Below are 24,950 nucleotides of genomic sequence, written 5' to 3' on the forward strand. Positions count from 1 at the left end.
CCCGCCCCCGGCCACACCCTGGCCCTGGCCCGCCCCTTTCCCCGTTCTTTCCCCGTTCTTTTCCCCTTTCCCCGCTCGTTCCCCGTTCTTTTCCCCTTTCCCCGCTCTTTCCCCGCTCTTTCCCCGCTCTTTTCCCCTTTCCCCGCTCTTTCCCCGTTCTTTCCCCGCTCTTTTCCCCTTTCCCCGTTCGTTCCCCGTTCTTTTCCCCTTTCCCCGCTCTTTCCCCGCTCTTTTCCCCTTTCCCCGCTCTTTCCCCGTTCGTTCCCCGCTCTTTTCCCCTTTCCCCGCTCTTTCCCCGTTCTTTCCTTTCCCCCTTTCCCCGCTCTTTCCCGTTTCCCCGGCGGTGCCGCCAGCCCGGCTCCGGTCCCCCGCGGTCCCGCACCTCGGCCCAGCCCTTTCTTCCCCGCACGCGTCGATGCTGAGCTCCAGGCGCTGCCGCGCCCCGTGAGAGCCCGGCCCGCGCTGCAGGGCTCCGGTTCCCCGGTGGCTCCCGGTCCGAGCGGGGTCCCGGCCCGCACCGGGCCCGCTCACAGGCACGGCTGCAGGGCCCGCACGGAGCGGGAGCGGCGCCTCCCGCCCGGGAAAAGTCACAAGGACCAAGCGGGCCGGGGCAGAGCGGGCAGGAAAAGGAAAGAATGACTCCACCACCGCGTTTTCAAATGTCACATTTAATGTTTTCACCACTGTACTCCAAATCTACATTTTACAAAGTGACCAGCAAGTGTGCCACATTAACTGACCAACCTCTGAGATTTTACCTTTCATACCAGTGTCTTCTGGGGCTCGATAATTAAACACGTTTCTCACTCAAGTGAATTGAAATGCTTCAGTTGGTTTTATTCTCAGGAGCCTCATAAAAAACAAAGATATTGCACCATCTTTGTTCAGTTATTCAATGTTTGTCTCTTTCACAGCAAATAATTACTTCATTGAAGTTAAAACTTCCAAACATAACTTACTAATAGTCTCCAATTCCAGCTCAGATCACTCTTGTTGAAAATACTCTGCTAAATACAGATAACTTACAATAACTTTAACAGTTAATTGTCCATAACAAACACCATGGTTTCTCTCCAGACCAAGGCTCAAATTTTAAGACCACCTTTTAGTATTCCTTTGTACAGGTGAAAAACAGTCTTCAATTTTCTAGTCTTGTTTTAAATACAAAAGTTGGAAGGGACATTCAAGTTTCAAGTCTCCACACTAAACTTAAAAAAAAAAAAAAATCATGTGGAGGTAAACAAACCAAGTTGTATACTCCAGGAGGTAGAGGCCTTCAATTTGTGTTCATATATACATATGCACAGAATTCAGTGTTCCAACAGAAAAAGAATTAGCCAAAAAGTAATAAAAGTTATTTACTACTGTGACATTTCAAGACTTCCACAGCTCTGCCTAAAGACACGAACACAATTAACAGAATTCCCTATGTGCTTTTTTTTGTCCTTTTCTTTTTTTTTTCTCTCAACTGTCCAGTGCAGGAAAAAGTTCTCACAAAATTTCACAGACCTAAAATGTGCAAGCTAGTTTCTCTCTATACAGCAATGATGTCAGGGATCTCTGAAATTAGCCCATAAATGGAATTATTTACACACATAGAAGATGCATGCTGGGGGGTTTTATGTAAGAAAGAGCAGAAAAACTTCTAATAAAAATAGATTAAATATATATATATATTTATACTGGGTAAGGAAACAGAAGTTTAGTCTCTCCTAGTCACAAACTCATTCTCTCTACTCACAACATTTGATTTTAGAACAGCACACATCACCATCACAGCTCTAGTGAGAAGCTATTTATAGGGTTGGGCATCAGGGGACGTGGCCACTTCCCATGGCCACGGCCACCAAAGGGACTTCATGATTGGTCGCAGTCAAGTTTTCTGTATTCCTTAGTTTTAGAAAACCCAAAATCTTCAGGAATGGCTCAATATCAAAATGTATGTCTATCTGTTTGTACAATCTCACTTCAATTAAAAAAAAATAAAAGGAAAAAAAAAGAAATAAAAAAAAAAGAAAAAACCTCCCCGAATTTGGTTCAATTCTGTTTGTTCTGAGCTGAGCCATCACAGCTGCACTAGAATTCATAAAACACGTGCAACTCTGGGTAAAATATTTTCTTCTAAAAGCACAACCACTTTACAAGATTAAAAGTCTAGTACATTTCTAAGTATTATTCATATTGTACAAGTAGTGGTTGTTAATTTAAAACTTCATTAGTAAAATTACAGTACAAGCATGATTAACCTCCAGAATTGCAAATCCCAGGCTCCAGTGGAAAGCTACATTACATCTTCAGTAGTTGGGGCGCTCCGGTCACTCCCACACCAGCGGCGACGGCGGCATCTCGGAGGGCTGGGCGACCGTGGAGCTGCAGACACACACAGGGCTCACTGCGGGGCTCAGGGCCACCAAACCCCCGGGACAGCCACCCCCACACCCAGCCCGAGCCCCCAGCCCCACGGCAAGCATTCCTTTACCTGAGCATTGCCACCCCTCTGCCCCTCCTTCCAACCCTGCAGCTCCACAACCAACACTCAACTCGCCGACCTTCCCAATTCCTGTTTCAGTCTGACTCCGGGTCTTTTGCACAAAAATGTCACTTGAAACTTTTGCATGTTTTACTTAAGTTCCAGAAGAATTCATAAATACAGTTCACAAGGGTTTTATCTGTGGGGCCTTCCTATCTCAGGAACGGAAAACCTGAAACATTCTGGATGTCTGAATTCTGTACTACTAATAAATGGGAATTAATATCAGATGTGATTACATACAGTTACCTAATAAAGCTCTTAAAAGCAGCAGACTGAGGGTTGATGCAGAGAGGCACTCTGTTTCCTTTCTGCTGTTCCAAAATGAACTGATGAATTATTTCTGTACACAGGAGAAAAATACAAAACAACACAGCATTAACACTTCTGGCTTCAGTAAAATGCAGTGTCAACTGGAGGGACACAGAACTTCCCCTATTGAGAGTAGATTTTAGGGAGGATAAAAGAGCTCCAGCTTCCCTAAATCTGACTGCTCAGCTTCAGCTCCAGGCTGCAGGACAGCTGTGGAGGTCACACCTCACAGCCCCAAAAGGCCACCCAGTGACTTCCTCTTCCCCCAGTGCCATCCTTCAGCAAAAGGATGAAGAACAGGACGCCAGGGATGGGCACTGCTGAGGTTTGAAACCCACAGACTTCTGCAGGTCAGCTCATGCTTGTGCCACTGCCTTATCTCAGAACACTGACAACTCTGTTCTTTTGGTGAAAAGAAAGTATTTCCAGTGTCTACAATGGAAAAATACCTAGAAGAAACCAGCACTGGGGTCACTGTGTGGCTCCAGAGCACCAATCCCAACTCCATTCCAGCTCCCAAGGAAAACTCCTGCTCACCTTTAACCTGCCGAACAGAACTGAGGTTCTTCTCAAAGGTGTCGTCGAATTTGGGATTAGTGATGGGCTCAAAATCACTGGTATAAACTCTGCCAGTCGAAGTGGAGAAACAACACTTGCACATACAGGTGTGGTACCGCAACCGGCCCTCGTCCAGGTAGGGGTGAGCTAAGGCATCCTTAGCAGATATCCTTTTGGACTGGGAGGGAAGAGAGCAGGCGTGAGGAACTACCCAGGGATCCGTCCTCAGTGCTCCATACACCCGGCTGGTGTGAGAGGAGCTGCCACTAGAGGGGAGCTGAGGCTCACAAACCAGCCTGGGTGGCACCGACCTCCCGCCCAGCCACCCGCACACGCCGAGCACACAGCGTTTAGGAACGTGCCTTTCAAAGGCTTTTTTCTCCAGATAACCTTACAATTATGACTCCTGCAATAAATCAAAACAAGCTGGGAAAGACAGCATTCTAAGCGTTGAGGGAGTCAGAAAAGATTTTTTTTTTTTAATGTGAAAGTTACGGCTTAACATTTCCATGGTTCTGCTCAGCAAAGCACTCTTAAGGTTTAAAAAAAATACACTCCCAAGGAAGCTTTTAAATGCTTCATCAACCCCCAGCCTCCTCCTTTGCACTGCAGTCACTATGTTTTACATTAGCAATATTGGGGGGGTTCTGTGGGAATGAAATAATTAAGATTATCAATTCCAATATCACATTTTCTTGTGACAATTCTCTGCAATGTCCCAAGAAATGAAATCCAAATTCCACAGCAGCACATTTTTATTAGAAAAACAGATGCTCAGTGGAAAAATGATCCTGTTCTGTGATTGGGGATGCAGGAGGAATTTTTTGTGTGTTGCAAGACCAGGAACACCCCCGTGTCCCTAATTAGAACTGCATCAAAGTAGCTGATGTTCTGCTACCTACACCCAGCTCGGAAAAGAGCATGAGTCATGCACAGCCTCATCCTTCCCACTGCCAGAGCTTCCTTCCCAGGACCACTCGGTTTGAAATGTGACACCCCCATTCCAGGGGGAACTGATCAGCCAATTATACGATATTTTTACTTTTTTCATGGACAAAAAGTACTGCAATGCCATGTAGAAGGAAACCAGCTACAGCAGTCCTTGACTTACAACACTCATTTAAGCAGCAGACAACAAAAAGTGTTGAAACCAGAAGTATTAGAGGTGATTTTCAGTCCTACTTACTGGATCAAAGACCAACATCCTGCAAAGGAGATGAACTGCTTCGTGTGTAGCTTGACTGGAGAGTGTATATAGGACAGGAAGGGATGGCTGTAGGGGGAATGGGAGGAAGAGAAGCACAGAGTGTCCTGTCAGATCCATCAGCAGGAAAACCCTGCTCCCACACACACTATTCCAGAGTCAGCAAGGACAAACTCCTTGTTAAAGGGGACAAGTGGTACGTAACGCTTTCCAGCATGACAATAATCACCATTACAAAACCCAGCAATTGTAATAAAGGTCCAACTGATCACTGTTCCCCTTAGTTCAGGTGTAATCCCTGGAAAAACCTGCTTTTCTTTATGTATTTTTCTCTACAGACACCACTCCCAGCTGTAGCTGCTCCAGGGCTGGATTAACTCCATCACTTCCAGCAGTTCATTTTTTAATCTCAATCCCTCCCAAATTATGGATTACTTTGCTTTTCCTTGCCCAGGCAATCCACAGCTGACTGACAGTGACAGAAGGACTGTACTGGATGTCAGGGTTGCTGAGATAAATAAGAATTACACCTCCAGAGTGACATCAGTCGAGGTTAACCCTGAAGTGCCACACAGAGCCCTGAGCAGTTCCCAGCCTTGGTTTCTCAGGGCAGCCTATGGAATAGAAAGCTGCAGTGTTTGGTAACTCTGCTCCTCCTGGCTTGCTCTCCCACAGCAGAGGGATCACAGCAGGCCAGGGATGGACTCCTTTCCTTTGGGAAGGGGGTCAGCAGTGACAGGGACAGGGACAGCTCGCTCACCCTGGGGCTGCCAGGGCCACGATTCACTTGAACTTCTAAATACCAAACTGACAAAGTCTACAGAGTATGTAAATACCCATTTTGCCAGCACACAGTGGGGCAGGGGGGGGTTTAATCAGAAACTTCTCGCATTAATCTATTTTTACACAGAGCAGCAAAATGCCTCACCCCTCTCTCCCACTGCGCTCACCTACGGCGAGTAAAAATAGTCGGTGTGACAAAGCAATCGCCCGCTTCTAACTTGGGCTGCTCTCCCTGTTAGTCTAATTAGGAAACCAGTAACATTTAACCACTCACCACCAGCAAAAGCTCCATTTCAGAATAGGAAAAGCCAGGAATTTGCACTCAAACATGAAGCGCACTTCATGTTGAAAACAAAAATATCAGTCATCACCTGGATGCTCCGTATCCCCTGACTCCAAGGTGCAGGGAGAACACCAGCTCCCGTGGCACTCCAGGGAGAATGAACATTGTTTTCCCCAACACACACACAACTAATTCTTAGAGTGTATTTCTTACAATTTTGTGGCTACAGGACATTAAATCTGTAGTGGAAACTTTTTATACCATTTCACCTCAATGGATTTTAGGATTCCCACCATCCTGTGGGTCCTAAGACACTGGGTTTAGGAGTCACAAGTCTTTTAGCACATGACAGCAAAAAAGTAAACTTGACTTAAAACTGGCACAGAAAACCTGAAGGAAATCCTCCTGTTATTAACACTCAAATTAAAAAATCCTGTCATGAAATGGAACAGCGACAACTTTATGTAGTGGATCCAAAGTGCCAGGGAGGCAGAACTCCCACATGTCAATAATAAAGCAGAATATACATACATGCAATGCTCATTTCTATGGTAACTACTATTGTAGTGAGCAGACGTGAGAAATTACTTCAACATGCAGAAAATAATGATGCAAACTTAACTACTGGAGCAAGTACAGGGCAATAATTTGGTTAATTTAGTTAAAATTAATCATAAAAATGACCCTATTGGAGAGCCACAGAGCCTTATCCCTGCACTAGAGATGCCTGCACAAGCATTTCTTTGTATCTGTTAACACTACATTGCATTTGCCCTTTTTATTGCCCAGTCAGCACAACGACTCCATCCTGCCTTTTTCCTTTGGTTTGGTGTCTTTTTTCCAAGCTAACTTTTACTCCAGTTGTGTTGAATGCTGTATCTCAGCTTTCAGCCTCTTGCTGGGCCTTCCTGAGCAGCTCAGGTCTGAGCTCAGGTGTGCAGGGACCCTCTGGGCTTGGGGTGCTGGAGGTTCTGCCCTTGGCTCTGGGCAGCAGATCAATTCCACCTCTAACACTCCTGATCCTGGCAATGCAGCAGCCCTCCAGGGTTTCATGAATTATATTGTCAATTTTAATTTATGTCTCTTGCCAGTACTAACACTTAAATTCAACATCTTCATTCAAAGCCGGTATCAAAACACTGCTGCCTCAGAAAGGGAGATTTTCACCTGGGTCACCAAGTCCAACAATCCCCCCAAGGTAGAAGCCAGAAATGCCCCTGCCTAGTGAAAAGCCCCCTTGTCCCCACAGCAGGTGGAGTCAGCACAGACCAACCCCCGTCCCAAGGACCACAACCACCTGTGCCCAACTCAGCCCCGCTGCCAGGCACAGACAGCTGAGAGCAAACATCCCAGGCGGGTATTTTTAACCAGCAGGCCACGGGAATTCAGTCAGGATGTGAAAGCCTGCCCTGCCCGGCGGGCTGGGTGGCTGAGCAGCCCTGGCAGTACCTGTTTATGAGGACCCCTGAGTATGTGTGCCTTGGCGCCTTCACAAGCCGTCCTCATCGCCTCCAGCGACGGCGTGCCCAGCAGGTCTGTGATCAGATCCAGCTGCACAGAGCACACAGCACACAGCTCACACACAGTGCTCTCCACTGGAGCAGCAGATTCCCCAGCTACCACGAGTCAACATCCTGTCCCTGTTCCCTGGAGCACAGCCCGACCCCCCCCCGGCTGTCCCCTCCTGGCAGGAGCTGTGCAGAGCCACAAGGGCCCCCCTGAGCCTCCTTTTCTCCAGGCTGAGCCTTCCCAGCTCCCTTCCCAGCTCCACTGCCTCCCCTGGACACGCTCCAGCCCCTCCCTGTCTCCCCCGAGGTGCCACGGCCTCCAGGAGCAGGCTGGCAGGGAGAGCTGAGGGTGGATACCTGCTGGATGGGACTCTGTGCCTGGAACAATATCCTTCTGCCAAGCAACTCTGCAAAGATGCAGCCAACAGACCAGATGTCGATGGCATTGCTGTAGTGCCGGCTGCCCATCAGGATCTCCGGAGCACGGTAATACTGAGTGACAACTTCCTGAGTCATGTGCCGGGATTCGTCTAGCTCTTCCACCCTGGCCAATCCAAAATCACAAATCTAAATTGAGAAGGTAAATAAAAAAATTAAAACAACCAAAACACCTTCTGCATCTCAAATAGGCAACCTTCTGGGAAGGAGGCAGGGGATCCCCAACCAGCATTTAAATACATCAGATAATCTGCTGGAACTGCATAAGCCAGGGGAGAGGGCAGAGGAGGAAATTACGTTGCTTTGTTCCACAGCCATTTAAAATTCCTACAATCACAGTACTTTTTAAGTTGGCATCACAATATTTAATCTGAAAGATTAAAAAGCTTTGCACTACAAAAAACCCAACCTCTGGGTACAGAATATTTCAACTCAAACAAACTTCATTTGCTCATGACATGTCTCAAAATATTAAAGATTCAGCTCTACTCATTTGGGCTTGGTGAATTGTTAAAAATGTCTTGAACCAGAAGGGTCAAGAAAAGAGACCAAACTTTGCCAATTAGAATTCTTAGCAAATCCCTGTAAACAACACTGAATTTTTGTGTTTGGCATAGCTGTACAACACACCTCAGTCCTCCAGAATTCCATATACCCAAGGCTAATGGAAGTGCCTTGGGCATTTGGTGTCATCTTCCCCTGAGGAGCACAGGGACACCGAGGACCCCCTGCCCCTCCCAGGCACAGGACATCCCACCCAAGACAAACTCAGGAATTGTCTCTTGCTTTCAGAGATGTGGGGACAGGCAGGGAGAGAAGGGCAAAGGCAGATGTTTGCTTCATTTCTACTTTTTAAAAGATCTGTCGGATTTTTTTCCATTTACAGGGACTTTCAGGGAAAATGTTCACACAATGTTTTTTGTTTAGAAATTAACAACATACACACACAAACATCTTCAATAAATGTAAGCAGCACCTTAAGGACACAGTTGCTGTTCACGAGTAGGTTCCCTGGTTTAATGTCTCGATGTAAAATGCCAGCAGAATGTAGATACTTCAGACCTGAAACAGTAAAAGAAATTAAAATATTTTTTTTCCCGTTTTAGAAGAACTTTAAGGCTGACTACATTTTGCCAGAAGGCCTGACAACTCCTGATCAGCAAGGGCTTTGCCTGTGCCTTAGTTTTGATATGAGTAACTCCCAGCCACTAGTGCACACTCAGTCACTTAAATGACAGGGTAAAATTTTGGAGTATATAAAATACACAGAAAAAGGAATTTAGCACCTTTTTATAAAAAAACCCCTCTCCCCAAAAACCCAACAAACAACAAATCAAAAGCAAAACATCATCTCTGTGATTATGGCATGGATACTCTGCTAATCCCCACACTGGAATTTTCAGACACCTCTTACTGCTCTGTTTTTCAGGAACAATTTTTGCCTTAAGGGGATATAATTACACAGATTTACCCATCTGGTTCAGTCTAACTGTCCTTTTTGTCCCTTGATTCTAAAAGCATGACTTTTCTTTCCCTGACAACGCTTTAAGGCAGCAGGGGTGCCATGCTCTTGTAGCTACAGTAATTCATGCTTGGTATTTATTCAAATATGAAATTAAAAGAAGTTCCTACAGGAAGCTTATTCAAGATAAGAACGTCTTGAGAATAAACATGAAGAAAAAAAATGTTTCTACTACATAATTTTCATTAAATTTTGAGGAAGAAAAATTACCTCTTAAAATCTGGTAAAGAAAAACTTTGACATGATCCGAGCTGAGAGGCTGAGGAGAGACAATAATCTTATGGAGGTCACTCTGCATCAGCTCAGTGACAACATATCTGCAGTCCAGTGGTCAAGGAAAAGCAGAACAGGCACAGAATCTCTTGAAACATTCACTAACTCCTACTTACTTGAGCTCTTACAGGTCAGAATTATTGAGCTAAAGAGAAGAAAGCTGCTTCAGAGGTCAAATTCTTACAGGAATGAAAATAAAAAACGGCTTGTGAAAGAAAACAATTAGTCCACGAGAGTTTGCATTAAGGTAGCTGTACAAAGTTACTGAAAGGCAAATTACAAGTGAGGCTGAGGGGAGGTGGCTCCCAGAGGGGCCTGTGTGTGTTCAGGGGGTTCAAAAGCAGTGAAAAAGGCTGAAAGCTGCACACAGGATGGAGACCTCCTGACATGTCCTGCCTGTGGGACAACAGTAACACACAGAGAAATCATCGCAATAAACACTGGGGGAACTGCAGGCACTAATTAAAAACATTACTGCTTTAAAAGCTTTGTTTAGCAGTCACATTTGAAACAGAAGTCTCTGCTATTATCGCATGTGTGGCTGAAGGAGGTAAAACACATTTGCCCCATGTTAACTGATACAGCCAGGTATTGAATGCTCATTTTCTTTCATCTCTACCCAGTCAATGCTCTGCTTTCATCTGTTGCTCTACAAACCCTCTCCGGCCAAATCCCTGTTGGCCAAAGGGTTCATCTGCCACCAGAACACCACACAAAAACTCATTTTATAAATTAAATATCTCCAACTTTTTGAGGAAAAAAATATTAAAATTGCATTCATAAAGAATTAATAAAGAAAAAACCCAACCCTGCAGCACCATAATCTGTAGTCCTCTAATTTTTCTTTTCCTTTAGCAAAGACCCTTTTAAATATTTATAACAGACTTCTAAAATTTGCGGTTTACCTTGTACCTGCAACAAATCTTTACATTCAATTTAACGCAAAATACTTTTAAATACCCAAAGCATTACTCTGCACTTTATTACGATAAGATTTTTGTTTTGCTACACCACAAATCCTCCTAAATCTCAATCCCGAGCATAATGTCTCCCAGATGTCTCAACTAGTTGCCATGCCAACTAAAGCAGCTTAAATTAAATGAGGGCCTGAAATGGCACCTGCACCACTGCAGGTCTGGGGCGCATTAAATCAAGCCCTCGACAGGGCTCAGAGGTGCCATTAACCCCAGAGCAGCCATCTGATTATTGTCTCTGGGTAATTGAGGCAGCAGGCTCTGCTGTCACCCAGGGGCCTCTCCTGCTGCTGGGACCCTGCCTGCAGCAGCACCGCAGGGGACACGGAGGGGACACGGAGCCAAAGAGACGCCCCAAGCCCGGGGGCTGCAGTCCCCTCCTCACACAGGTACCTGCAGTGTGCTTTCCCCAGTGGGCTTTCCTGAGTTTCCTCTCCTCAGTTCCCTTCCCTCAGTTTCCTCTCCTCAGTTTCCTTCCCTCAGGTTCCCTTCCCTCAGTTCCCTTCCCTCAATTTGCCTTCCTCAGTTTCCTTCCCTCAATTTCCTTCCCTCAGTTTCCCTTCCCTCAACTACCATCCCTCAGTTTCCCTTCCCTCAGTTTCCCTTCCTTCAGTTCCCTTCCCTCAGTTTCCCTTCCTCAATTTCCTTCCCTCAGTTTCCTTCCCTCAGTTTCCCTTCCCTCAGTTTCCTTCCCTCACTTCCCTTCCCTCAGTTTCCTTTCCTGTTCCCTTCCCTCAGTTCCCTTCCCTCAATTTGCCTTCCTCAGTTTCCTTCCCTCAATTTCCTTCCCTCAGTTTCCCTTCCCTCAGTTCCCTTCCCTCAGGTCCCTTCCCTCAGTTTCCTTTCCCTCAGTTCCCTTCCCTCACTTTCCGTCCCTCAGTTTCCCTCCCTCCGTTCCCTTCCCTCAGTTTCCTTTCCTTTTCCCTTCCCTCAGTTCCCTTCCCTCAGTTCCCTTCCCTCAGTTTTCCTTCCCTCAATTTCCCTTCCCTCAGTTTCCCTTCCCTCAGTTTCCTTCCCTCAGTTTCCTTCCCTCAGTTTCCCTTCCCTCAGTTTCCCTTCCCTCAGTTTCCTTCCCTCAGTTTCCCTTCCCTCAACTACCATCCCTCAGTTTCCCTTCCCTCAGTTTCCCTTCCTTCAGTTCCCTTCCCTCAGTTTCCCTTCCTCAATTTCCTTCCCTCAGTTTCCTTCCCTCAGTTTCCCTTCCCTCAGTTTCCTTCCCTCACTTCCCTTCCCTCAGTTTCCTTTCCTGTTCCCTTCCCTCAGTTCCCTTCCCTCAATTTGCCTTCCTCAGTTTCCTTCCCTCAATTTCCTTCCCTCAGTTTCCCTTCCCTCAGTTCCCTTCCCTCAGGTCCCTTCCCTCAGTTTCCTTTCCCTCAGTTCCCTTCCCTCACTTTCCGTCCCTCAGTTTCCCTCCCTCCGTTCCCTTCCCTCAGTTTCCTTTCCTTTTCCCTTCCCTCAGTTCCCTTCCCTCAGTTTCCTTTCCTGTTCCCTTCCCTCAGTGCCATGGCTGGGCCCTGGCCATGGGGCGGCCGCTGGCGCTGAACACGCCGCTACCCAGCGCTGCTACCAGAGAGAAATTACTCCTGACAGCAGTAATTAGTTAAGTAGCTGTATAAAATTAGATCTACAAATGTACCAATTTGCTTCAGAGTAATTATCAAAGCAAATGCGCGGCACAAAAGAACTCGACTTGCTCTGCTGGCTGGGACCCGCTGAGTTGGTGAATTTTACAAAGCCACAGATAAATGTCTGAAAGGGACGAAGGGCCCTCGGCGAAGCGGCGCTCTCACCTGGGCTGGGCCCGTGCTTCACTGGGTCTGTGCACCCCCAAACCCCAGTGCTGTGGCTCAGGAGCAGCCTGGCAGCGCCTGCCCGGCCGGTCCGGCTGCTGGCCCGACATGGATCGGAGGAAAACCCTGTCCCAGGGCGAGCACGTGCTGCTGGCACTGCCTGCTGCAGCCCCTCACCTCGCTCCTCTCCACCCTACAGACACGAGGGATCTGCCCAGAATCCACCAGAACACAGCTCTTCACCTCTCTGTGGATTTACTGAGCATCTCTGCTTTTACTGCTATTCAAGCCTCTCCCAGACCCCACGCCTGAAAAGCAGTGACTTCTGATATCCGCTTGAATAGGCAAAGTTTTCATAGAGTTACTACAGAACTTTGGATGGTTCTCGAAGGAGAACATCCGTGGACCTGCAGCTGCTGAATTCAGTATTACAATCAATTGTGGAAGATCTTGTAATTGGAAAAAAGAGCTATCAATCATTCATTTTTGCACTAGGTGATATTGGCAAAAACATCAATACCTGTAAGATTCAAAATGGCCACAAAGTTTTTAAACCACAAACCTCATTATTAATTCAAATTATATCTTAATCTGAGTGTTTGCCAGGAATTTTCATCCTAAAACAAAAATCTCACTAGATCAAAATCCCTTTATTCATCACCGGTTTCCTTAGAAATCTTTTAATTTATCATTAAAATGTTAAGGTGGTTTTATAATTAGTTCTCTTTAAAAAATACACTCTGCAATTCCTGCTGGTACCTACGAAACACTGAATAATTGAGATGAACTCTACCAGCTCATTTGCAACACATCATTCATATCATTTTAGTCATTCTTTTATTACACTTCTTTCCCCAAAAAGGGCACTACAACTCTTTGGAAAGAACAAAGGAAATCACTGAATACCAACTCCAGCCCTTCACACTTTTATCACTGTTCAGTACGTCCTACTGTAAAAATGGAACAACCCTATGATATCTTTGGGAATTCTAACAGTGGATCAACAAAAGAAGTTTTGACATCTACACTCCCCAAATATGGAACATCTTCACCTGATCTTCTTCAAACCAACCTCAAGTAAGCAGAAACACATGCAATTAAAAATGGGTATATAAATCAAAACATTTACTAACTCATTCTTTTAAGGAATTTAAGGGTCCTAAGTGCACTTACTCTAATTATTTCAAAATAAAGGACAAAGAAGAAACACAGAGCAATAGTCTTCTGTTGCCAATATTGCAGTCAAGAAATTAACAAAAAATATTTAAAAAGCCCTATAGAACATAACTCAGAATGACTTAAAGTCAGTTACCCATGAAGGAAACTAACATTTTGGTTTTATATTCAAAACTTGGCAGTAGCTAAGCTCATAAAAATAAGCTTATCCCATTAAATATTCTTGATTGTACAATTACATGGAAGGAGTAATCCTTAACCTAGATCTGATTTATAACTCATATGACTTGATCTAAATGAGGGCATTGAACTAGTGCACATAACCAAAATCCCGTTTTTGAAGACTACTGTTATGCTCTTCACGTGAAAGAAATACCAAAGCAGAATTTTAAAGCTTTACCTAAATTCATATGGAAAAGCCCCAGTACAGCACAGCAATATTTTCAAGTAAATAATGTGTTTCTCCACCAGCAAGTTGTGCTGTACTTTGGATAAAATCACCACGTTGATTACACCTACTTTCTTCACCAATCAATCCAAGGTATTATATAAATAGATCAAACCATACTTCAAAAGTTCAGGTTACCTAAAAATAATGACAATTTCCCACCTATTAATTGTAAAGTGGGTCATACAAAAAAGCAGCTTAGACCCACCAGCAAGGAAACCCAACCTGCCCAAATCTAACCCCAGGAGTGGCAAAGAACTTCTCCTCCCATGAGAGTCAGAGCCCTCCCAGCTCAGGGATTCACTTTTCAGTGTTCCAGAAAGCAGAAATTCCCTCCTTCACAACTAGAAGACAGCCCAAGACAAGTCAGAAAAGGAAAAAAGAAAACCAAACCGAAACATGACACTCATGTGAAGTTCTTCCCTCAAGCTCATTTCTAGAACACAGCTCCCCACAGGCAGCTGGTACCTGTGCTGCACAGTGACACAGGACATTTGTGGGACACAGCTCTGGGCAAGGGGCTCTGGACCAGGACACAGTGACCAAGGAAAGGCACAGCCCTGCCAGTCCACTGAAACCTCTCTGACAACTCAGCGTTTCAAAGCCTGTGAAGGCAGACCTCTCTGAAACCAACACAGAGTCTTTCAAAGTACTAGTAACTGAGAGGAGATTAATTACTGGATATAGATTTCAATAAATATTCTGGGGGAATCCCCGTGAGCAGCAGCAGGGCCTGCAGGTCAGTCCCACACTCCCTGCACACACTGGCCCACGTGGAATCAGCTCAGTCCTGCACCATCCCACCTCAGAGTTCTGGAGGCTACAGGCTCACTTCTGGAAACAAAACTGTCCACATGCAGGCTGGAGGCTCCTGTGGTTCCACTTCATAGGTTACACCAAACGCTGGCAGCTTCTAAGCTAATGGAAATCACATCTACCTCAATTGAGATGTTCTATTTTTATATTCAGGATACATTTCTTCAAAATAGTCGATGTGTGGAGGCTGGAGGATGTCGAGGGCAGAGAGTACCTAGGAAACACCACACAAGGTCAAGGCCTATTCCAGAACAAATCCCTTTCAAAAAGACAGACTGCACATTTCTCACGTGGCTTCATTTTATTCTATCCCACAGACAGACCAATGTTCTGTCTCACCAGGTATGTAAATTTAATAACCCACCATGTCATATTCTGTACATTCAATGTCTCTCTCTTTTCTAACTCAAGAAATTTTTTCCAGCTGTTTGAGTAGCAGTTTGAAAGCACAAATTTATCTATCCAATAAAAAGTGGTTTCTTTACAATATATATGAACATAAAATCTTTGAAAGAAGTAATTCCAACAAAGAAATGTAAAAGCAGAAGATATTACACTTTGTTCTGCCTTTAGTCTTTCAGAGTTTTGTGATTCACTGCTTCCACGTGGGAATTGCAAACCCCAAAGTTGTTCTCATTCTGAATAAGCAGCTCAGTGGTACAAAAAGCAAAAGGTAAAAAAGGTAGAAAAAAAGCAAAAATGTAGAAAAGCAGCAGCAGAGAATTCCCATCCTTACAGAGAAAGATACTCCTTGGTGTGGTCATTTGGATACATCCTAGCAGGGTTAATGACATTTGGGTGAAGCACCCAAACTTCATGGGTCACCCCAAATAGTGTTTGAACGTTTTAACTTAAGCTCACTGATTTTACCTAAAGCAGGTTTGGGAGAGGCCCAGCAAAGGGACAGGACCATGGAGTACAGAACAGCTAGGGAGGAACAGAGTCCAGCTGACACAGCCCTGTGCAGACTGACATTAACTAAAGCCTGAAATAAGGCTGGGCAGAAGTGTACTGATTGTCTGTGTGCAAACACTTTGGAGGGGAAATTATGAATATCCCTAGATTCCTGACAGCTTCATTTTTACAGTGTTTGTAACAGCAATATCTGAGTTTCTAGAAAATCTCATCACCCTAAAATTAGAGAGCTCTTAAAGCATTTTAGATATTCTGTAACAAAGCACACTTCTGTTACAGAGAGCTCCGTTTTACATTTAGGTTTTCTCAAAGATTTCAAGATTACTTTGAATTTACTTACATTGTCATGCTTAAAAAAACACAACATCTTCAACTCCCGGAAGACCCTTTTACAGGAGACCAAATTTTGGAAGACGTTGGGCATCTTTTTGAGTGCAACTCTCTTTCCATCTCGTGGATCTGTTACTGACCTACGGAATAAAAGATAAAGAACATCACATACTCCTGTTAGTTTTTCTAAAGAAAAAGAGAATATTTTAAAGTTTCTTATCGTTTCCAGCTCAGTGAGTCAAAACAAAGTGAAGCCATTTCTAGGGAAAAGAGCACCAAAGTGAGGGCACTGAGCAGTGTCCTGCAGAGCCTGTGTCACACAGATGTGACCATTCTGTGATGGAGCACACACCCAGCCCAGCAGTGCCACAGCTCATTGAGACATCAACACCTGCGGTGGCTGTCAGGACAAACATCCCCTTCACTCCCAAAAACACCTCACTGAAACGCTCTCAGTTACCCAGATTGGATTTTATCAGGTCTGTTGCTCACTCCTACCTCTCCAAAGAGGGTAAAAGATCTAATGATCCTGTTCTGGCAGAACACTGGCAAGTAAGACTGTTTATTGGTCTATCACCAAATCTCATCTGGAGAAGCAACAGCACATGGTATCCAGGTTTCCACAAATGTAAAACAGGTATGATACTGGTCCTTCTCCCACACAACTTATGGAATGCAAGTATAGTAGCTCAGGAATTATAAGGTGCTTTGCACATGGCAAGTATTTTAATTTAAAATAATTGGATTCTGAAAATAGAATTTTATAATGAGAACCATAAAACTAGAGCAAGGAGATTATGGTGCCTCAATTCCCAATCCCAGTTTTTAAGGTGAGTTTCTCAAACCTCACTACAGAATAGAGCATATGCATATTTTTACTGGGATGACCAAAATAACTTCAGTCTCAGTGCAGTGTTGAACCCACAGAAGAATCCACATCCAGCTATGCACCCTGATAACTACATTTGTCCTTAAAAAACTGCTGGCTTCTCTCTCTCATGTGAGTCCTCAACAGCAGACACGCAAGGCAGCTTCTTATGTCTCAAGTCCACGTTTTAAATATCTAAATAAAAGATTAGACTGGAGTGTTCAGCCATCTACCTCACCCCCAAGTACCACATCTGATTTCAGACCCATTCAAGCAGTCCAGAGTCAGTCCCTACACCTCGAGCAGACACCTGTTAACAGCCCTGCACATTGTGTTTTAAACCAGGGGCAAGGGGCGACTTGGGAAAGGCGATATCACGCTATTTCTGTGATGAGAAACACAGCTAAAAACAATCTGAAAAGGTCTTTTAGTCCATGATGCATTTCCTATTTTCTCCAGGACTTTTGCCTCTTGCCTGAAGTGGTGAGAAGGGCAGGAGAACTGCAGAGCTCCAGCTCACACAGCTCCACACAGGCACGGGGACCTGGGGGCACCTGCAAAACAAGGTGTTCTTATCACCATCAGGCACCCTTGGGGCTGCCACAGCTCAGGATCCAGCAGAGGCAGAGCCTGAACAGCACAGGCACACAGCAGGGCCTGCACAGCTCTCTCATCTCCTGCCTGCAAATTCAGGCTGTATCTACAGCAATCAGCTTCCAAATCCCAGCAAGGCACCACTCTGGTTAGTCACAGAGAACATCCCATCCCGCACAGTAACAGCAATTACTCAGCATTTCACAATCAGCTGGGGAATTCTAGGTGGTTTTGATATATTACAATTTCATAAACTGCCCAGCACAGGCTCATCCGTGCCCAGGAGCTGATGAAGCAGGGGTAACAAGTCCTCCAAGCAGCTCCCACCATCCCCAGTGGGGATGTCCCTGCTCAGTGTCCACCTCCACAACCAGCTCCTTGTCAAAGCAAACTCCATAGAAATTATTTAAATGTTCCATACAGGGTGCTTTGAATGCATATTTTAAACAAGCATCTGATTTTTACTGTAAAACATCTACTTATATAGTTCCTATTTAATAAAATGAAACGTAAAAAGTGCTAACATTTTCATTTTATTAGTCTAAAAATCAAGCTAATAAAACTATAACCTGCACTCATGTATACTCCTCAGATGGTGCCAGACCTCCACACAGAATTACCAGATGACCTCAAAAGGTGTCCTTTTAATTGAATTCTAGATTAAAATGGTCATTCCCAACTTCTAATAAAATATTAAACTAGAGTAAGAGAATTCAGTTTTAGAATAGTAACCCAAAACATTTCCAGGCAAAGTCTGACACTTCATAAATTATTTTCTGAGACCAGAAGTACTCCTCTCCCACTGCCCAAACGGAGGGAAATGTTAAAATATGGAACTAGAACATTTGAAGTGAAGGTCACAGCAAAAAGGTATCAAAATGGGATTTTTGATGACTGATCCACTTGTTTTCTGCAGCTGTTCTTCTACATAACATTGGCTGCATAAGACACAGAAATCAATAGTCAGCTTTCACCAAAATCATTTCAGATGGAAACTAAATTTAGGGACGTTGAGTAAGTCCACACTGGCTCTGAGGGGAGCCATGAAGCAGTTTCCAGTTGCCTTAATTGAAGTTCTGATATCAATGTTAATTACACATGAACAATCTGCATAACTTTTCTTCCTATTGATACTGAGCCTGAACTTTGTCTAAGTCCCTTCCTAATTAATTTATTAAAAATTTTAAAAGGAAAACATTTTAGAATAAACATTATCTTAGGGGAGATTATATGTATAGGAAAGCAGTTGCTGAGCACCTGAAAATCCTTTCAACCACTACCCCTAAAAATATGAACAGATGCCCATCTTTGTCTTGCTGACTGGAGGCAGAGCCAAACGTTTTGAGCCCAGATTCCCTGGTTTCTGGGATTCTGCTGCTGCTGAGCCTCACTGCAGGAAGCTGTGGGCACTTTTTACCTCCCAGGAGCATCGGGGTCCTGCGAGCTCCCAGCCTCCCCCCACGGACAGAGCTGTTGTGCAGCCTCGCTGGGGAAAGGGTTGATAAAGAGGGTGTCTTTAATTAAATAACAAAGCTGACTTATTTGATAGCTACCATAGATCTACTGATGCTGATTTTTACTAGCTATGGGACCCTTTTACAAACCTCTGCAGAGCCAGGCCTGGCGTGGCTGCTCTGCTCTTCCCAATGTCTCCATACAGTAACCACTGGTTTGGGTGAACACTCTTTTCCTAGTCTCTCACAGAGGAAGGAGCTCAGTGGGGTTGCTGTGGCGTTTGCATTTATGACCAGTTTCTTTTTTCTTTTCAATAACTCACTTTTACAAACAAGTGATGATCCCCTGCAGTATCCATCTGGAAAGCAATTCCTCTGCTCTTTGCCCCACAGCAGCAGCAATGCCAGCCTGCCCCTCACCTCCCTGCCTTGGGCTGGGAGCTCTGTACTACTCACCAGCAATTTCACTTCAAGGGGCAGCACAAAACTAACAATCCAAGTTCTGAAGATCAGAACTGTCAGGCCTGCATTCCAAAGAACAGAAACAAAAAAGGAAGAAAGGAAACAGCCTGTCTGAAAACCTGGTATTTACAGCATCCAAAAAAAGATGCTGAAAACGTTGCTTTGTGTTTGTGTACAGTACCTACTTTGATACTAGTAAAATAATTATTTATAGCAATATGCTATCAGGTCACATATCCCCAGGAGAAACTAGAAAAGCAGGAAAATCTCCTAGGAGCTAATTGAGAGAACAGCTAGAAAGGCAGCTTTACTTACTGCTGCTCTCAGAAGAACACATTTGAATTCCCTGCCCTGCTTTGTGAGGACATTCCAGCTCGGGTGAATCCCGCAGCAGGCAGGAGCCATCCATCACAAGGCACTACTGAAGCCTCAAAGGGTCCACTTACTAAGCACCAACTGCAGCTGGGGATAAAGACATCACAGACGAGATTCAAACCAAAAATAACTTAGCAAAAATTTATATATAGGTATGGGGCAAAAAATAAGTTCTTGAATCCTGTGTCAAGGCAGATGGCTCGGCTCTAACCAAGCCTTTAGGAGCGACACTGGAACAGCAACCCTGAGCTGGGACATCCAGCACTGAACCCTGCGAGTGCAGCCATCCAAACCCAGCCCTGCAGGGACAGCTGGGCCAGCACACAGCTGGGACAAAGGGCCAGGACGTTCTGGGCAGCAGATCACCACCACAACAGGAATGGGATGCATCCCCTGAACTGCACTGGCTGCCCTGTGCAGCAGGGCCACTCTCCTGCCATCAGAAACCCTTTTGTTCTGCTGATTATACATAATGTATGTATGTCTTGCTATATTTAACAACTACATAATAAGCTTTTAAAACAGTCTGACATAAAACACATAAAGAAAAAAGATACTTTACAAAACCTGCACCTTCTATTTACTTTGCAAGCTAATCACACCAGAAATAATACAATTTTTAAAAGTAATAGGACTACAGAAGCGATTAATGACACAATCCAGACCTCTAGTTAAAATGTTTTCAAAGACAATCCTTATCTCAAAGAATCCTTGCAGGCATTCAGCCGTTTCAATTACGCATTATAAGCCTTTAGCAACTCTCTGCCATGTTGATGGCAAATTTTCAAGGTGGAGTCTATGCCAACAGTGACTTTTTCTCTCCCTGAATCCAGGTCAAGGCATACACATTGTTCTGTAGTTTCAACTGGTAGAAAAACAAGTTTGTGACTGCTCCGTGCAATTATTACACAGGAGCAAGATAATGAAAGAATGTTCTTGGGGTGGTGTGGGAAACTGCTGGTAGAGTTTGTTCTATCACGGAAACAAACCTTCCTTCACATTTATAGAGAATATCTGCAAATTTACATCAGGACTTACCAGAAGGGAGGGAATTTAATAGGATTACTCTGCAAGTTTTTCTTATTAGTCAGTGAACTTTTTTGCTCAGTTGCTTGACTCTCAATCACACAGGCTTTTCCAGCAAGCCTTACTCTGAGATATGTAAGTGGCCTGGTCCCACAAGCATTTCAGCTGCTCACCCAGGCATGTTTGATGTACCACTTTAAAACAAACAGCACAGCTCATACTCAAGGGCATGTGATCCCAATATGCCACTTTTTCAGCACAAGGTATTGCAATCAATCACATCTTGGCACATTTCAAAATATACTTGAGCATGGGATGGTATTAAAAATCCCTTAGAAAAGCTCACAAACCCACAAGATTCCCAAGACTGAAGTGGAAGGGCAGGGAGAGGCTGTGCACTTATCAGATCTCTTATCTGGGAAATGCTTGATTGAGTACATAAAATTTGCACGCAGGCACAGGCCATGAGACCAGGCTCTGCTCTCTGCAAAGTCACTGCCAGGCACTGAGCCCTACCAAAATGTGACAAAAACTGATCCACAACATTTAATGGACTCTTGGGTAGGAGAGGGGAGAGGTGAGGAAAATAGGGACGTAAGTGTGAAACCCTTAAGAAAACAAACTAACATATATATGTGGATCTAGCAACAGATGTCTTACTGAAGGAAAAAAAGGAAATGCATCCATACAGGCTGAGTTTTTACGCAAAGCAGGTTTCTTTAGCGATTTACCACTACGAAGATTCAAACACCAGGCAGACAGGACAAAGGTGATGCTCCAGGCCCTGCAGTGACCTTGCCTGCTGAGAGCAGGGTTTTCTCCCAGCACAGACTGCAGCCCATGTCCCACACCACTCCCGACCCGCACACAAAACAAAGCGTTTTAAAGCCCTGTGACAATTCCTCACGGAAGGTAAATGATTCAAACGCTAAACGGTTCTGCCTAACTTTGGTAGCCTGAAAAGTCAGTTTTCCAGCCCAAAGCTGCGAGTGAGGCGCTCCCGGCCCGGGCAGGGGCTGCTGCAGCTCGGGCTGGCCCCAGACAGCTGTGCTGGCACGGGGACAGCGAGCAGGGAGCAGCCCCACACAGAGGCACGACACACAGACGCTTGTTCAGAACAATGGCAGCCCAGGCATACGGCACAGAGGATCCGTCAGTCACACTGCCTCTGCCAAGTGAGTGAGGAGAGGGAGAGGTGGGGTTCATCTCTTGTTGAGGGCTCTTGGGTAACACGTGTACTGTTTCTCCAGAGGTGCCTCACCCCAGCAGTGAATGCAGAGAACCAGCAGATTCCTGATCTGAGGACCCCCAATTTTCTGATTTTATTAAGTCTTTTCATCCTGTGTGCGCAGCCAGGGGCTGAGCTGTGTGTCACAGCCCACTGTGTCCCCAGTCCTGCCAGCAGGGTGACCCGGGCTCCCCTCAGCAGTGGTGGGAGAGGGATCATCAGGAGCAGGGTTTTGTTTTGCTTGGATTTCTCACAACAACAGAGTTTTAGCACACACACTCATGCAATTAGCATGGCATTATAATGGGTTTTACCCTCTGGCTGTACATACATTGTCTGAAAGATGCAAAAGCTGATACAATCTCGTTTAAAGGAGATATTCATAGTCATTTCAGCTATAATTTTTAAAAGAAAAGCCACCCACAGATTCATTAGGAGGAGGAGGAAAATATTACAGCAAAGCAGTGCTCAGTCCTCTTCACTTTACTGCCATGACCAGAGCTCTCTGGAAGGCTGCTCTGAACTTACAGCATGAGGCCTCTCCCCACGAAGGAGCAACACAACTGAAAATCAGGAGCCCTGACGGGCACAGCAGCAGGGAGGCTGAAGGAGGAGCACAAGTCAGGGAAGCACATGGAATCCCAGGATGACTCCATGGAGGGAGGAACAGCACTGACCAGAGGAGGATCCTGCACCCACCCTCCGGCCAGAGACACAGCTCAGAGATGAACCACACCATTCCCATCCCATCTTAAATACCTGCTCACCCCAAGGAACGAGCCATGAACACTGACACGTGTGGCCACCTACTTGCATCAGCAGTTTGGGGACTTAAAAAATATTCCAAAACTTGCAGTACATCATTGCCTACAAAAAGTCCCAGTAGCTGCAACACAGAAGAATCTGAAACACTGAGGCAGAGCTGTTAGTGACAGCAGAATTTTTAGCACACAAGCATGGAAAAATAAGGTTTCATTGTTAAAAGACATTATCAAAAAGAACAGCTGTTATTTTTCGAGCTATTTAAGCACTGGATGTGCTGTTGATTTTCAGGTCACTATTGCTCTGTAGCAGCCTCCAGCTGGCAATACTTCAAAGATCCTAAAATGAAATATTTACAGTGGGTTAAAAGAAAAAAAAAAATCTTTGAGAGATATTATATGAAAGCAAACTGCAAAAAGATAGCTAAGGACATACTACTGAGCAAAACTTGGATTTCACTTGGATGTAACTTTGAGGCAGAGAAGCCAAGTCACACAGCTCCCTGTTTGAGGCATCCTTGGGGATCAGCTGAGGAGTCTGAGTGCCCACTGACACAACTGCTCGCCTGACAAGGAGCCAGGGACAGGCTGATATGGATTGACAAAAGCTGGGAGAAGGTGTTCACAGACAAAAGTAAAAACTTCTTGTACTTTTAGACATCTGGGACCTAAAAAAATATACTCCACCTGCTAAATATTTTGGCAAGTAAAGGAGGTTTTGCATTCAGGAATCTGCATGTGAACAACAGTTTGTGTTTGTTGGAAAAGCACTGAACAGAAAATAAGTTACTTAAGAAGATTACACAAAAAGACAATTTAATTAGCTGACTAGCAGTGTGCATTCTCAGCATTTCATTAAGTTTTCTCAACATTCTCCATGGAATACTGTAAAGTAATCAAAAAATACCCAAAGGCACTTCAAGAAAACCTGTAAGTTACTCCAAATAGCCAAGTTTTCCTAACATATATCCCCAGGAGCTGGTCTTTTTAGTGGTATGGGATCTGTTCAGGGAAAGAACTGACTGAATGCAAGCTAACAGATTTCATGGAGAGCTTTCACATGAGCCTGAAGAAAACATCCAGACTTCATTTCCACTTACAGGTATTTTACGGGAAAGGGTTAAGTGACTTCAAAGGTGTGCTTCACTCCCTCCTGCTAAACGCAGACCTCTCCAGAGCTCCTTTTCCAACCACCGATGTCCTAAAAAAGCCTTTTAACGTTGGTTCTAATCACACCCTCCAGCATGTGTGCCATTATCACTTATTCTTTACAAATCAGAGCTAAAAGCAAAACTGATTACTGCAAGAAATCTGTCTCCTTGAACAAAAAGTGATTCAGAGTATCTTACTTAAAAGAAAGGAGTGAAAATTAAAGGGATACTGTTATGGCTAATATCTTTAAAAATGTTTAATTTGTCTTCCTTCATGGAAGCTTAAAACTGAAACTGCTTTCCAAATCAAATTTATTTCTCCATTTACACAAAATTTTCTGACTATGCTTCAGACCTTTTTATTCACTTCTCAACTGCCTACATGAACCACAGCTACAATAAATTACTATACTACACATGACATTTATTCGGATACATTTTTATTTTTAATTCTTTTTTTTTCAGCCAGTGACGTAGCTCTGGATGTGATGTTCACAAATAAATGACACGCCCAATAAACACATAAAGCTCCATGTATTTTTACAGTTCTTTCTTCTTTATTTTTAAAGCTTATACCACTCTAACATGCACATTCCTGCCCCAATTCACTGACCTCTATTCCCATTCCCACCAGCCAACCAAGAAAAACCCAGATGAGAAACCTTCCTCTCCACGTCCAACGAGCTGCAGCCTTGGCACAGTTCCTGGAGTATTTCTGCACCTCCAGAGCAAAGTAGGTTAATAAGGTCTCTGGCCATATCCCCGAGTGACGCCTGGCTTCCTGCAGCAACCACCCAGCACCTCTGCTCCACCAGCAGCTCCCTCCTCAGCTCCCACCCTCCCAGCCCTCCAGACCTGGACAGAACACACCAACAGCAGCCTGAGCTCCTTTCTGCTCATCACTCAGCAACCCCTGCGAAGCTTCCCAATCCACATCTCCACAGCTCAACGCTTCCTCCGACACGGAAACCTGTCCTACTTCAGCCATTCCTTCTGCACCTGTGTTTGGCTGGTTCCTGACACAGGACAAGATCAGAAGAGGATTCAAACCAAAGTGCACAATAAGTATTTGAAACTCAGTACTTCGAAGTAATTACACTGCAGTGTTCCCTGCTTCCACCAGGGAAATATTTGTATCTGTTGGTTAAGGATTAAGCCTCAGGACTTTGAT

General features: G+C 44.6%; 1 protein-coding gene across 2 annotated transcripts in view; it reads right to left on the reverse strand.

Moving 5' to 3' along the window:
* Positions 1 to 652: 652 nt before the first annotated feature.
* The window catches only part of NLK (nemo like kinase), a 37,412-nt gene continuing 13,114 nt past the window's right edge, over positions 653 to 24,950 (reverse strand). For both annotated transcript variants that reach the window (XM_041425357.1, XM_041425356.1), the window contains 10 exons: positions 15,871 to 16,000; positions 14,774 to 14,829; positions 9,349 to 9,455; positions 8,593 to 8,678; positions 7,536 to 7,745; positions 7,120 to 7,221; positions 4,587 to 4,673; positions 3,380 to 3,578; positions 2,780 to 2,873; positions 653 to 2,370 (listed from right to left, as the gene is read on the reverse strand). In XM_041425357.1, the coding sequence (XP_041281291.1) occupies positions 2,316 to 2,370; positions 2,780 to 2,873; positions 3,380 to 3,578; positions 4,587 to 4,673; positions 7,120 to 7,221; positions 7,536 to 7,745; positions 8,593 to 8,678; positions 9,349 to 9,455; positions 14,774 to 14,829; positions 15,871 to 16,000 (1,126 nt within the window). In that variant the 3' untranslated portion in view covers positions 653 to 2,315. The remainder of the gene's footprint in view (positions 2,371 to 2,779; positions 2,874 to 3,379; positions 3,579 to 4,586; positions 4,674 to 7,119; positions 7,222 to 7,535; positions 7,746 to 8,592; positions 8,679 to 9,348; positions 9,456 to 14,773; positions 14,830 to 15,870; positions 16,001 to 24,950) is intronic.

The sequence above is a fragment of the Onychostruthus taczanowskii genome, unplaced genomic scaffold, assembly GCF_017590055.1.
Source record: "Onychostruthus taczanowskii isolate IOZ18803 unplaced genomic scaffold, ASM1759005v1 scaffold89, whole genome shotgun sequence".
Lineage (NCBI taxonomy): Eukaryota > Metazoa > Chordata > Aves > Passeriformes > Passeridae > Onychostruthus > Onychostruthus taczanowskii.